The 14379-nt window shown below is 34.3% G+C and overlaps 1 protein-coding gene across 8 annotated transcripts in view; it reads left to right on the plus strand.

The window, feature by feature from the left end:
• The window catches only part of LRBA (LPS responsive beige-like anchor protein), a 370588-nt gene that overhangs the window by 332424 nt on the left and 23785 nt on the right, over nucleotides 1–14379 (plus strand). For all 8 annotated transcript variants that reach the window (XM_031588887.2, XM_090138536.1, XM_031588890.2 and 5 more), the window contains 2 exons: nucleotides 1561–1716; nucleotides 6720–6887. In XM_031588887.2, the coding sequence (XP_031444747.2) occupies nucleotides 1561–1716; nucleotides 6720–6887 (324 nt within the window). The remainder of the gene's footprint in view (nucleotides 1–1560; nucleotides 1717–6719; nucleotides 6888–14379) is intronic.

A 14379-nucleotide genomic window follows, 5' to 3' on the forward strand; every position in this document is an offset into this window, starting at 1 on the left:
GCTGAGGAAATTTTCATAATAACAGTGGGGTTCTTAACTGCACCGTGTTGTGAAAAATAAAACCACGGTGCCAGAGCTTTATCATTAAAGGAGATCAATCCTTTCTTCATAGACCTGCTGTTCAGGCTGAGGGTATTAATGTGTAATTGCAGAGCGGTTTTAAAGTTGAAATATATGGCCCACTCAGTTTTAGCATTGAGATACTAGTACTCATTTTGCAAGGATATTGCATCTTTTGATCACCATCACTAGTTAAATTTGCGTATGTTTTGCTTTTATTAGAAGGGGGTGGGTGAATGTCTCACTATTATTTAATGACTCAATGTAATAAATTCAATTCACGATTTTTTTATTTATAGAGGTTCATTAGTTTACATAGGGCTGATTTTTCTGTTAACATGGATAGGGTTTGGTCAGTTATTTCATAAAGACCCATACTTCGGGGAGTGTGTACTTGGAGTATAACTTTGGAGCCTGTAGCATGGCTAATTGAACCTTAAATGTGATCAGAAAAGGAAAAGCCCAAGCAACTTAGCATCAAAATACAAACAAGCTGTATGACAGTTCACGGGAGCAAAAATAAAGGATTTTTCTATTTTCCTTTAATTCTGTTAGAGTGCAAACTGAGCTCTTTTTTTTAAACTGGCGATTTCAGGATGGAAGTTTAAGAAAAAAAGAAGTGATGCAAGCAATTATAAAAGCATTGAACAAACAGCAAAAATGAACTTCTCTAGATAGGGATGGAATGACAGCTCTATCAACCTGTGAGAATTAATTTCTAAATTGAATGTGTGCATCAGTAGGATCTGCATGGAATCAGTATGTAGATATAGACTGTTGCCATGCAGCCATTTTGCTAGACAAATTCTGTAATCACCAAGTCCGGAATAATAGGGGTTTAATTAAACCATTTTATAGAGATTATAAGGTTATTTTTCCAAAATTTTGTAAGCAATTCTCTCTGAAAAAATATTATTAATTGTCATTTATAATGAATAAAATGTGCTATAGCTCTCTTTCCTTTCCTGAAATAAATTTAATTTCAAAAATAATATGTTTGGAGCAGGAAATATATTTTTTACTTTAAAACCTGCTATCAAATAGATCTTAAAATAAATAAATATCACAGTAAAAAAAAAAAAAAAAAAAAATCCCATTCGGCCAGTCTGATGATTTTTCTACACTTTGTGATGTATCTACCTATCTGTACTGTTTTATCGTTAGTTTCCTTTTTTTTTTTCCTCTTCATTTTTAAATTCTGTTCTATACTAGGAGAAGTTTTATGAAAGAAATCTTACTGCATTTTTATATGTCATTCATTTTTTCAATCTTTCATTTATATTTGTCAGGTGCATTTTACTTAAAGAAAGGATTTCTTCTATTTTGGAATATATACTACAAGGAATTGTCATTGTTCCCAGAAGTGTAATGAGTATTTTATAGCAAAAATAGAAAGAAAATACAGCAGTAAGAAATAGTTTAGTTGTGATCATAAAAGTTCTAAAATGTGCCTTTGTTTTCTGTATGTACATTTCTTGATTTTTGTGTCTTTCTGTTCAGCCAGCAATACAGGTATGCACAGAAGGCAAATCACTGACCTTTTAGACCAAAGCATTCAGGTACATTCCCAGTGTTTTGTCATCACCTCTGACAATCGTTATATCTTGGTTTGTGGCTTCTGGGACAAGAGTTTCCGAGTTTATTCTACCGATTCAGGTAATGTATTTTTTAAAATATGGGAATAGCCTGTAAGATTTTCTGTTCATCATCAAGCTACTTGTTCAAGTAAAGAAGGAACAGAAGGAGTGAGAGGGGGGTGGGAGGTGAGAGTAGAGTGTGTATTTATTCCTCTATTGATAAATATTTCTCAAAGTCTTTTCTTACCTACCTCTACCGTGTATTGTATACCATCATTTTCTTGAATTGATGGCAAACACGATAAGGAGCTCTTGGTTAGCCATAGCATTATATTTCAAATTCCAAATGATTATATGAAAGTCATACCTGCTCTTACACTAGTTTGACAAGTAAAAGGTTCTAGCGAGTTTTTCAGAAGCTTGATGTATGAAAACAATTAATTTCTTAGAGCCCTTCCTTGAATTTAAGCCTGTTTGGCTTTGAGCACCATGGAACATTTAAAGGATATACAAGCAAGCACTGTAGAATAAGTACAAATCCTTCTACCTCAAGAATGGAAATTAAGTTTTGAAATCTGGTAAAGAAATGCTTATGATAGCGTTTGAAAGCTATGGTATACTAGAAAAATTGATTTGGAGCCTCTATATTCTTTTGTTTAACATAAACTGATCAAAGGAATGGCAGCAGTTAAATTAGTCTGTCAGCTGGCATGTATCCAAACAGTTGAATTCATGCATGTGTCATGCTAAATAGAAAAGAATCTTTCATTGTAAGAGCCGAAGGAATTTAAATGCCATGGAGTCCCCAGAAAAAAATAGGTATGATTTTCTCCCTTTCATTATCTTATAATAGAAATAGCGACCTCACTGCAAGGTATTTCTTTGGGATTAATGACCCGATGTAGTTAATGTATGTGTGTGCCATCAAGCTTTCCAGTAGGTTATTAATCCATAGGGAATATCATACGTGTTTGTCATAATTTTTTAAATACATAAGTTAACAGTGTTTTTCACATTTGGCAAACCAGATATTTTGCAACAGAGGATGTCTTTACTGAAATTCTCATTGCACATTTTAACAGGACAATATATCTGTCATTTTTGCGGTTTTAAATCCTTAAGTTCAAGTGAGAAGTTCCATTTCTTTTGTGTTGACTGACTATAATTCATTATACAGACATCTTATTAGACTCATCTTAGTTTAATTTTCTCATTGATAAAAATAAATTTACATAAAACCTCTGAATTTAAAGATCTTGAGAGAATTTAGTTAGCAATAATAAACAGTCAGTGTATATATTCTTTGATTTACATGAATAGATACCTATTTTCTTCTAATGCTGGAGGATATATCTTGTTTTATATCTGTTAGTTTTCACCTATATCAGTATTAACTATAAATAGAGACTGAAATGTGGGCACTGTAACAGGCTTCCCACCAAAGTGGCCCCGGCCCCAAGCTGCCAGGAGTTCAATAATGTCTGACAACACTCTCAAACATAGGGTTTGAATTTTTGGATGTTCCTGTGTGAAGCCCAGACATGGACTCAGTGATCCTTGTGGGTTCCTTCCAACTCAGGATATCCACGATTCTGACTATTTTGTTATGACTTCTGTGTATAAGACAGATACATCGGGTGTTTTGATACTAGCATAATTATGATTACAAGTGAAATAAAATTGTCAAAGAAGTATCAGCAAATTTGCATTCTTTGTGTCTCCAGTTCGTATAGCAACTCTAGCTGTAGTTTAAGCATCATAAATTCAGTTGTAGTTTATTTTGCTTGGAATTAAAATGAGAATATAGCGGTAAAATACTTACTCTGAAATCAGCAGAACAGAATCACAGAATCACAGAATGGCCAGGGTTGGAGGAGACCTCAAGGATCATGAAACTCCAAGCTCCCTGCCACATGCAGGGCCACCAACCTCCTCATTTAATGCTAGACCAGGCTGCCCAGGGCCCCATCCAATCTGGCCTTGAACACATCCAGGGCCGGGGCATCCACAGCCTCTCTGGGCAGCCTGTTCCAGTACCTCACCACTCTCTCTGTAAAGAATTTCCCCCTGACGTCCAACCTAAATCTTCCCTCCCTCAATTTAAAACCATTTCCCTTCATCCTGCAGCAAAGGAAAAAGGTGATGGAATCAATAGGCATAATAGCAAGTTATCACAAGTGTTGAATTCAGTTATGTTTTACCTCTTAGACAAAAAGAGGTCCTCTTTCTTAGCAGATTTTGTTTTTAACAGGAAATATCTTCAGCATAAACCATAGGTTCTCAGCACAGCACTAGCACAATAAAATCTTCTTTCAGCAGCAGGAGTGGTTTCTAGACAGCTTTTGAGATTCTGTAGCGCAGAGACTTGAGTCTTATTTTTCTTTTAATTATTTGTAGCATAGCTGTCAAATAAAACACTCACTAGAAAATTTTGTTTTCTCAAAAAAGGATATCTGAGTGCATATGGTTATGTTTGATATTACCGTACAGAGAGGAAAACTTGTTTTAAAGGAGAGAAACAAGAAAGTTGTGTAACTCATATGAGATTAATGATTTTTTTTTTTTACTAATATGAAAAAATAAACATAAGCATATTTCTTACTTCGATGATTTTGATGGAATTGACTGAGCTTTAGTCCCTGATAACAAAGTAAACCTAACAAGGGCAATGACATGAACAACTGTCAAACGAATAGACTTGAAAAATGTTTGTTTTCTAAAATTGAACCTATAGAGTATAATTGGAAGAGAAATCTATAACTCAGTGGTGTTTATAACATAAACTTGTGTTCTAGAAGCGTAAATCTCCTCAAATACTTGAATTCCTAAGGGTGTATAACTGAAAAATATGTTATGTAGCAAAATTACTTTCAAATCTAAACCAGGTAATTGCTGACTTGAATTTTCAAGGAGAAGCATACACTTTGTAAGATTTTTTTTGTCTCTTGCCAAAAGGAGGTTATGCCTGTGTCTCACTGCTCTGAAGCTCAGTGATTTGTTGACTGGTCAGCATCTTAGACAGTTATGTTACTGTGGGCCCAAATTAAAGCCTTGGTATATAGAGCTATAGACCTACTTGATCATTGAGAGATAAGGGTAGATCTGTACAATAGGTATAACTTCCAGGGTTTGTCCCTTCCAGTCCAAAAATGATCCTGGGGTAGCGCTTCATTTCACAATTTCTTTTGGAGAATTAACTCATAATTTTTGCCAGCAGTTCATTCTAAATCTGATGTGTGAGTTTCATTTAAGCTACATCAGCTTATTCTTACATTTCGTCCAGGTACCCAAAGTAATTCTCCATTTCTGAAGATACTTACAACTTTCTCTTGGTTTTGTTGGTTTTCTCCACTTCAATGCAATTAACTTTTAGATCTTTTGTTATAAATCAGCCTATTAGTGTATTTGTGTCCTTTCCTCAGAACCACTTGCTTAAGTCTTTTGTTATTATTTGTGTTATTTAGTGTAATGTAGTTATTAGTTATATCAATACAATGACCTTACAGTGTGTAGGAAGAGCTATGACTGCTTCCCACTACTCACATTATATGACTGACAAACTGTTGTTAACACATGCACCAAAATATGTTAATAACATGTGCCTAATTTGAGTCCCAACACTAATTTGTGCTACTGCTTGTCATATTACTAGTTTCTTTCTTTTAAAACACTTTACAGATCATTTTATTTCATGTGTTTTTTCCAAAGCCACCTTATTACTTCTTCTATTCTTTCAAATTCTTTATTAAGTTCTAAGTACAAATGGGTACATGGTCCTTTGGACTGAGGAATCCCAGGTTGTGTTTTAATGGCATCTCACTCCTTCATGTTGTTGGTTGCAGTATTTGTCCTAGCCCATGTTACTTCAGTAAGCCAAGTAGGCTCAGAAGAAGCGTGTCTGTGTGTATCACTTGTCCTTTCTCTGCAAGATCTGCAGTTTCCAAGCTTCAGCAAATCCATTGAGAGGGATTTCAGCACTTACACTCTCATTTCATGGAATCACAAACACTGCTCGCAGATCCAGAAACCAGTAGGACCCCTATGTTTGCTCTGAGGAGCCAGCCCTGGCGACTGATTTCCACTGCCTTCAGCCATATTGCTGAAGAAGGAGCTTTCCCCACCTGCTCATTTTCCCTCTTTTAAGATGATCTGGCAGAGATCTCCTGTGATAGACAATTACATATGTTCACAAATCCACTCCACACAAGTATCCAAATTTACATTTTTTTCCTGAAAATATTGTTTGGATTAGTTAACTTCAAATGGAATAGTGATGTTAATGTTATATACACTGCTGAATTGCACATTTTAACTGTCTAGGCTTCTCTTTTTTGTATCAGTCAAAGTACCAAGAATTTATTCTATGTGATAGATGAAAGTATTTTGTGTTTGAGGTGGTTTTTTTGGTTTTTTGTTTTTTGTTTTTTTTTTTGCCAGGTTTATATTCAGAGATTTTTTTAACATTACAGAAATTCTTAAAAAAAAAAATGTTGACATAATTGGCAAGTGTATGTTAATGGAGAAACTATGACACAAGTGTAATTTTTTTAACTGACTTTCATCTTTTTTTTTCTTTGAAAGAGATGCTCAAAAGCTGGACATGCTGTATTTTGTAGGCAACTCTCATACTATCTATTTATTCTGGATCCTGTATGTTCTGTATCTTCTTTGTAATCTTCTTTGCCTCATCATCATCAGATTTCCATGTTGTTTTCTGTTTTTTTTTCCGGGAAACTTCTTTTAAACTTGCCTTAAAAGCAAACTGTGTCATGTTTACATCCTGTAGAGTGAATGTAAATATGTTGATTGATTAAAAATAAAAACCTACCAAGGCATAGTCAGCTTTTGAATAAAGTATAAGATTTATGGATTTTAAACATTTTTTTTTCCAAACTTGTAGACTAGTGCACTTCTTAAATATTACCATCAAGTCATGAAAAAGAGTAATATTCTCTACTATAGTTTTTCTTTGAACCTATTTTTATTAAGAAATTGTTTCTAAAATACTTTATAATGTATTTAATTAGTGACTGGCAAGGAATTAAAGTGGGCTTGTAAAACAGTTGATTTTATTTGTTTCAGGTAAACTGATGCAAGTAGTATTTGGACACTGGGATGTTGTCACCTGTCTTGCTCGTTCTGAGTCGTATATTGGAGGAAATTGTTACATTCTGTCAGGGTCTCGTGATGCAACATTGCTGCTCTGGTACTGGAATGGCAAAACCAATATCGTTGGTGATAATCCAAGAGGTAAGAAAAACCCATTTCACAATGATGTTGTCTAAATTTAAGTTGATTGAATGCGTGACAAAATTTTTGGAAACTCTGATGTCAATATATACCATTTCCTGTTTGTACTCATGCTCCATTCTAGTTTAAATAATTGAGCACAGTGCCTGTTTTCAAGCACAAGGAGAACTCATTTTTAAATTACATGGTACTAAACTTGACAAATATGTACTTTCACTTGTCACTTATTAAACTGGGGAGGAGTGGCTCTGGGAGTGGGAGAATGGAAATATTTTCTTATATTTCTTGTTCAATCTGAGATCTTTTTCTCTCAAACTCGGGATTCCATGAAAGAGCAGTGTTTGAGTTGCTTAAACAAAAAAGACTAGGCATCACTATAACGCAGACTGCATTGTATGCAACTGTAATCTTACATGTACAGGTTCTTACTATTAGCCATCAATAGAGTTATGCAGTTACTGCATTTTATTTTAGACCAGGACACTGGAGTGATATCTTAAATGGGGTGAGTAGGATGTTTATCTAAAAGAAGGAGGCAAAAACATTTTTTATTTAAACTTTGGTAGGGTGCTATGTGCTTAATCTTTGCTCTCGTGTTTTTACCTGCTCTCTGCAAAAGATAAAATGGTCACCTGGAAAACAGAAGGCATTGTTATATCTGGCATGTACTGCAGTTACAGCTGACTTAGAATTTCACATAACATATGAATATTCAACAGCTTCCAAGAGAGTCAGTTTGGTAAAGTGTTAGAAAGAAAAAAAAAAAAGAGGTTCAACTACAGTTGCATCCTATGAACCATTTTGAAGTAACACAAACTAGTAAACACAACTGTTTAGTATCAGAACCAATATCTGAATCTCATTTGAAAATTCCTTGATGTTGATTAGTTATTTGAAGGCTATTCAAACATTGCAGGATTTTCAGGTAGAGAATGTAAGCAGTCTTATCAGCATTTTCTTTCCAACAGCCTGATTCAATGGATGGGACCTTTTGGACAGGTCCAACATAATGTTATGAGCATTGTAAAATAAATATGGTTTTGCTTGAGGAACAAATTCACTGCAAATATTTTACATGTTTTTTGCAATCTGTCAATTTAAAGAAAATGCAAACTTGCATTTAATAGTGCTTTATAATGCACTATTGGAACTTGATAGGTTAGTCAAGTAAGCTTGTAAATCCTAAAGGGAAAAGCTGTCTTTTTGAGGAGAAAATCCTAAACTCATGTGAAGCAGATAACATCTCCAGGTGTTAACAGATAACATCTCCTTACACTGTATCCAAAGCTAGCAAGAACAGCCTATCTTTGCAGATTTCTGGGCCTGTCCTGAGTATTTATTCTTGTAGAATATGTGTTGCAGTTTTGGATGCTTGCCTGTTTTGTGAACGAGACCTTGAGGACTCCTTTATGGCCTTAGCACATCACATACTCAGATTTTGTACCTAGTATCTGATTAGAGTAGTTCTTTTTTTTTTTTATATGATTCATTGGCTGTCTTCTCTGACAAAGACTTGTGAGATATTAAAATTTCACAATTTTCAACATTAATGCTAGTTTTACTACTGATTCTCTTTACTTGCAGTCCTACTTACCTTATACTTTAAGAGAAATGCAATTACTTGTGTGATTAGTATTTATCATTATTTTTCTTTGTGTGTGTGTGTGTGATATAGCATGCCTAGAAGCCTTTGTAATGAATTTGAATCTCATGGAATTATACACTGGCCTAGACGTATATAGAGAAAGACAGTTTCTGCTTCAAAGAGATGATAATCTCATGGATTTAATTTTTCCCAGAAAGAGCCTTCTATAGGGGTCTCTGTTCAATCTTTTGGGTTTTTTTTGTCGGAAATGGAAAGCACCAGCAGGTTTGTTAAATTTGGAGCCCTGTTACTGCAACTGTAACTTCCATCTGTTTGTGGGATGCTAGATATTTAACTTGTCTGATGTTGGCTTTTGTATTTGAAGCTTATGATTATTTTTTTTTTTTAACCTCAAAGTATATTTTATTCATTGTCATTTCTGATAGTTTTCTATTTTTTTTCTCTATTTATCTCCAATTTCCATCTTAAAAATGACTTCACAGCAACAATCATCCAGATATCCATGATCATAGCCAAGTCACGATGCTAGAGAAGTTTCAGCAAAAATAATCTCAACCAGGAATATTTCTTTCCTTTTTTCCTAGCTCCTTGTGTCTCTGATGTATATCAGTCAGCAGACAAGTATGGCCAAGTTACAGTAAATATTATTCTGTTGTGCACCTACTAGTTCACCAGTTACATTTTATTTCAGTTCCTTTATCTGGTTTCATTACTTCAGGAAGCATTTTGCTCTTGATCTCTGGCTGCATGTATTCATGTTTTAGAATGGTACTTAACTCAAGCTGACAAGCCAGGTGGGCTATGGCATCTGTGATAAATAAGTGTTTTGTTTTATAGTCTTTCTCAAGGACAATACTTCTGGCCAACTGGACTGAATGGAAAAATTCTTTACATTTTTGGTTTAACAAAAGAAATATGTTAGCAAAATATTAATTGTTTGCATTCTTCAATTTTTAACTTTCAAATTGACTTTTTATAGAAACGGTACCTGTGCAGTCACACTGTCTACATGCTTTATATAAATCTCAAATGCATTGATCAGTGTAAACTAAATTTGATTAATTTGAATCTCAAAGATACAAAATCCTGCGTGGGATACATCTGTGGAAGACAATTTTTATTCTTTACCAAACAGCTTGATTACATTTAGGTTAAGTCGTTTTTTCCTTCTCAAATTAAAACCTATAATTCAAAAAATATTCCACCAAGCTCTTTGATCAAATACAGGGTTTATTCTTTCTAAATAAATTGTTTTGGAAAATATGGAAACATGGCAGTACTTCAGTTTGGTGTACAGGCATTTAACAATGCAGTAACGTTTCTGTGCACAATTTCTGACCAAGCCCAGAAATAATTAAGAACAAAGGATTTTAAATAGTTGTATCCTTTAGAAAAGCCCAGGATCGTGTTGAATTCACATTAATTAGCGTAATTTACTGCAGAGATGTAAAGTCACTTCAGATAGCATAAGGGGCTTTTATATTTCTTTGCTTGGCATATGGCTGGCTTTGGGAGGTGGTGGGAAGAAGGAGCAAGAGGTGCAACTCTCCACTTAGTACCCCTTGAAGCCCATGTGTGACCTCCATCACAAGGCTGGTTTTTGCATATTGAGAGACCCTGATCTAATAGCAATGTACCACATACAGTTCCTGCCTCGGGACTCAGAGTTCCTGACTAGGGTACGTATTTCATGCAGAGGCTACTCAGACAGGGCGGTGTTCTTGCAGAAGCATGCAACTTGGCCAGCTGAGTGCAGTGAGAAGAGAGGGGAGGTGAGAAGTGGGAGTGGGAGGGAGGAACTAGACGAGATAGCTCGGGGGAACAGATGAGAGAAGTAATTTGCATATAAATGGTCCGCATCACTTTCAGATCTTACTCTCACTTTGAAGCTCAAACAGCAACCACTGGTGTTTAGGCTGAGAGACTGCATTGTACTTTGTAATGACAGATACTTAGGAAACAGGGCTTGGCAGGAACTTTTGTCACCTGATCTATTCCCTTTTTTCAAAGAAGTCTTAGCTACACCAGTACCATTCTTGACTGATGTTTGTCCAACCTGCTATTAAAAAGTTTGTCTGATATATATTGGGCTCTACAGTCTAGTGTTTTTTGTTTGTTTATTTGTTTTAATTCTATCACTTCTTACGTTTCTGTACTTTGTTACGTGTAGAAAACACATTCTTTCTTTTGTCTGTAAAACAGCTTTCACTTATTTGGATTTCTGTGACCCTCTTCCAGTGTTAATAACCCGATTCTTTTTTTTAACATAAACCACGTTTTTCTAGACCTCTGACTTTTTGCTTGTTTCTCCCTTCTAAAGTTATTTGTCTTCCTCAACACAGACTCAGCGTTGCAGCTGAAACTTTTCTAGTAATCAGTATAAAACAACCAGTTTTACAGAGGACTTATTTCTCCTCCTCAAGGGATATCTGCTTCTTTCAAAATAGCACGACGAATAGTGTTAATACTTTAAGTCATGGCTGTCCAACCTTTTGGCTTGCCTGGTCTGCTCTGAGTGAACAGGAATTGTCTTGGGCCATACATACAATATATAATATAGTTAATGTATGTAAGTAATAAGTGTCTATTTTTTAATTTACATTTTTTATTAAAATATATCAAAAAAAGAAGGCAAGTGAAACATGAAAATAGCCAGTTGGACTTGAAGTGTTTAAGCCCATACAAATTTCATTTTATTCTGAAGGATCCCTAACTACTCAGTTATTTCTCCTCCTCTGTGCAGCCTGCTCTGTAGAACCTCATCTTTAAACTTCCTGAATGATATCCTTTTTTAGGTTTCTCCCGTTTGAATACTCATTTTGAATGCTCATTCTGTCCCCCAAACAGACTTGCTGCAACTTGTGTCTACAACTGTAATTTGCAATCTTATTCTGTCAAATTGGTCATTGAAGAAAATGTTAGACAGTTCAGGAATGTTCATTGATGCATTTTCTGTTTTGGCTATGAAGAGCTTTTGGAATACAGCATTCCAACTGGTCTTTTATAACTGGTCTTTTATCTGACCCTTATTAGCACCTTCCAAACCTATTCTGCTTACCAGTTTTCTATATGAAATTGGTAGTGTGAAACTGCTGGTGTCATTACTAAAGTCATGTTATGTGGCATCTTCCTGAACAGACATCTTATTACTTTGCCAGTGCAGGAAAAAAAAATTGCTTTGACATGATTTGTTCATGACAAATCCAGATCAGCTGTTACTCTTTTTGTTTGCTTTGAGGAAACTCTGTGTGCTTATATATACAAATATTCTGCTAGCATTTTTCTGTTTATTGGAGTTAAGTGGACAACTTTCTAATTTCTCAGTTCTTCTTTTTCCTAATTCTTAAAGATTATTTTTCTTAGCCTTGCAGAACCTTACCTAGTCTCTGTAAAACACCAGTTATAATTGGAATTATTTAGTTTCATTTTCAAAGTGTCTCCATATCACAATTACCAGGCCAACTGAGTTCCAAACATTTACCTTATTTAGGTATTCTCTATTTGAGACAATAGCTCTCATTGCTGCTTTTACTTCACTTGTTGCCTGACTGCAGCTTGTCTTGTTATTAAAGATTTTACTTGAAATAGTTCAAAATGCCTGGCATTGATATTGCTTGCTGTTTACTGAATAGCAGGTCAACTTCATGTGAACTTGTTAACGTATTCTTATGTTTACAGAATGATTGTTTCTCCTTATTTCTTTGCTAGTTGCATCTCTTCCATCCTTGGCTGTCCTGTTTTTGTCCTTCCTTATACTTATTATTCCTTCATACATCATTGCCTAAAAAAAATCTCACCTATTTTAATCTTTCTGCCTGACTTTTTTCCTGTATTTGCAGTCACTGAAGAACTTTCAGCTGTGCCAGCTGGTGCTGGTGTCTTGATGTCTATCTTATCACACTTTTGCATTACAGCAGTTTTTGCTAGTATTTGTTTACCTTTTTTTTTTTTCCTAACTAGACTAACTTCCCATGAGATCCTAAAAAACACTGGCCTATATATGTTGAAACCTTTCTTCCCCAAATACTTCAAGAAGCTATCTTTTGTCCTTGCTTTTGTTCCTTCTTATAAAGCATCTTGAGCACTCTGATATCTTCTTAACTTTCATATCAGTTCCTTTCTTCATTGAGTTTTTTATTTCTTTTTCTATGTTGATTATAATTGTATCTTTTAAGTCATCTGAAGTAGTTTCTTACATCCATTTCCTCCATTCTTTTTTAATGATTCCTCTCCTTTGCGTGCTAGGTAGAAGTTAGCCAGAATAGTGAATTTCAGTCTATCTCTCAATTTTTTTGTTGCTTAATTTGTTTTGTTTTCATTGTAGTTCTCTTATTTAGATGTATTTTCTTGAAGGAGAGGTATACAGTGGTTAATTTAATCATTTACATTTTGTTTATGCATATAAGAAAGTAGGCATTTCCATAGTCGAGGTAAAGAGGAAGTGCTATTCTATTGTCTTTGCACTAAATTCATAGACTGTGATGAGACTGTACTGTTACTTAAAAAAAATTACACAGATTTGATCATAATTATTTTCAATTTTCCTTTTTTAAAAAAGAAAAAGATTTAATTTTGAAATTTTGTTTGCTTATTGAAATTAATACTTAACCAATAAGGGTATCCAGTATTAGTGAAATACAGAGTCAGTGTATAACTGTGCTACTACCACTAATACTAATGCAATCTCTTTTGAGTTATTGCATTGATCTTCCACACATATGTGAATAAAACAAATTATATTACCTCTTTTATGTTAGCTCATAAAGTTGGAAAATGTTACTCTCTGTGTGTATCACATTTGCATTGTGAGAGTGGCAGTGGTGCTTTCATTGCATAGTTTTATATTTTTTACAGGGTATTCTACTCAGGTTTTCTGAATTGTTTTAGAGAAATTAAGTGCTTTTAGTAGTGTAGCTGTGTAGCAGAGCACATATGGGAGTGTAAGCATGTGTTTTCATACTTGGAGAATTACAGGATTTAACTGAGATTTAATTGAGAAGATTAATTGAACACTTATTAACATGTATATTCTTGAAATATGAAAAATACATAATCTTTTCAATTTATAAAATCTGAAATCTCCCAAAGAACTGAATGTTCAATCACTAGTTTCTTGTTTTGTCAAATAGCAGTCTAGGTACTCTCTATTCTACTTCTGATAGAAGCTGCATTGTTTTTATATAGCTACAATTCCTAAATCTGCATTTGAATTTCTGAAAGACTGTTTTTCAATTAGCGTGATTATTAAATGAGAGCCATGGTCTGGAGTTGAAATTCATTAGTTGAAATTGTATTGAGTACAGCAAATTCAAATAAATCTATTTTTATGAACTGCTATACACACTTCTCAGTTGGAAAATGTAAACTTTTTATAAATGAAATCTTAATAATTAATTATTTATGCCAGTAATGCAAAGGATTTAAACTTTGAAAATATGTCCTGATGGATATTTCTGTACTGGTTGATACAAAAATAGTGTCATGGATAATATTTTCTGCATATGCAGGCACAATAATCATGTAAACCTGAGTCTATGAAGATCTACATGCACGCTTGTCTTTCTACACAGTGAACAGTCACACACATTTCAAGTAGATCATATGCCTGATGTTAATCAGCTAGCAAAAAAATCTGTAATTGTGTTAGTTAGAAATTATGCTATTAATATTGTTAATTTCCATTGAATGGTTTACCATAATAGCTAAAAATCTGCAGAGCCTCCAAACATTGAAATGTTCTTGAAATTTCTATGACTAATAAGTCTTTCAATGCCATTCACTGCAGTCAGTCTGCTAAAAAAGGAGAGTTGCTCTATGGTAGTATAGCTCTCATTTAAAAACATTAAAAGCCTGTGTGCTCATTCAGTGTTCAGTGGTACATTTATG

This window comes from Phasianus colchicus, chromosome 4 (assembly GCF_987193195.1).
Source record: "Phasianus colchicus chromosome 4, bPhaCol1.hap1.1, whole genome shotgun sequence".
Taxonomy (NCBI): domain Eukaryota; kingdom Metazoa; phylum Chordata; class Aves; order Galliformes; family Phasianidae; genus Phasianus; species Phasianus colchicus.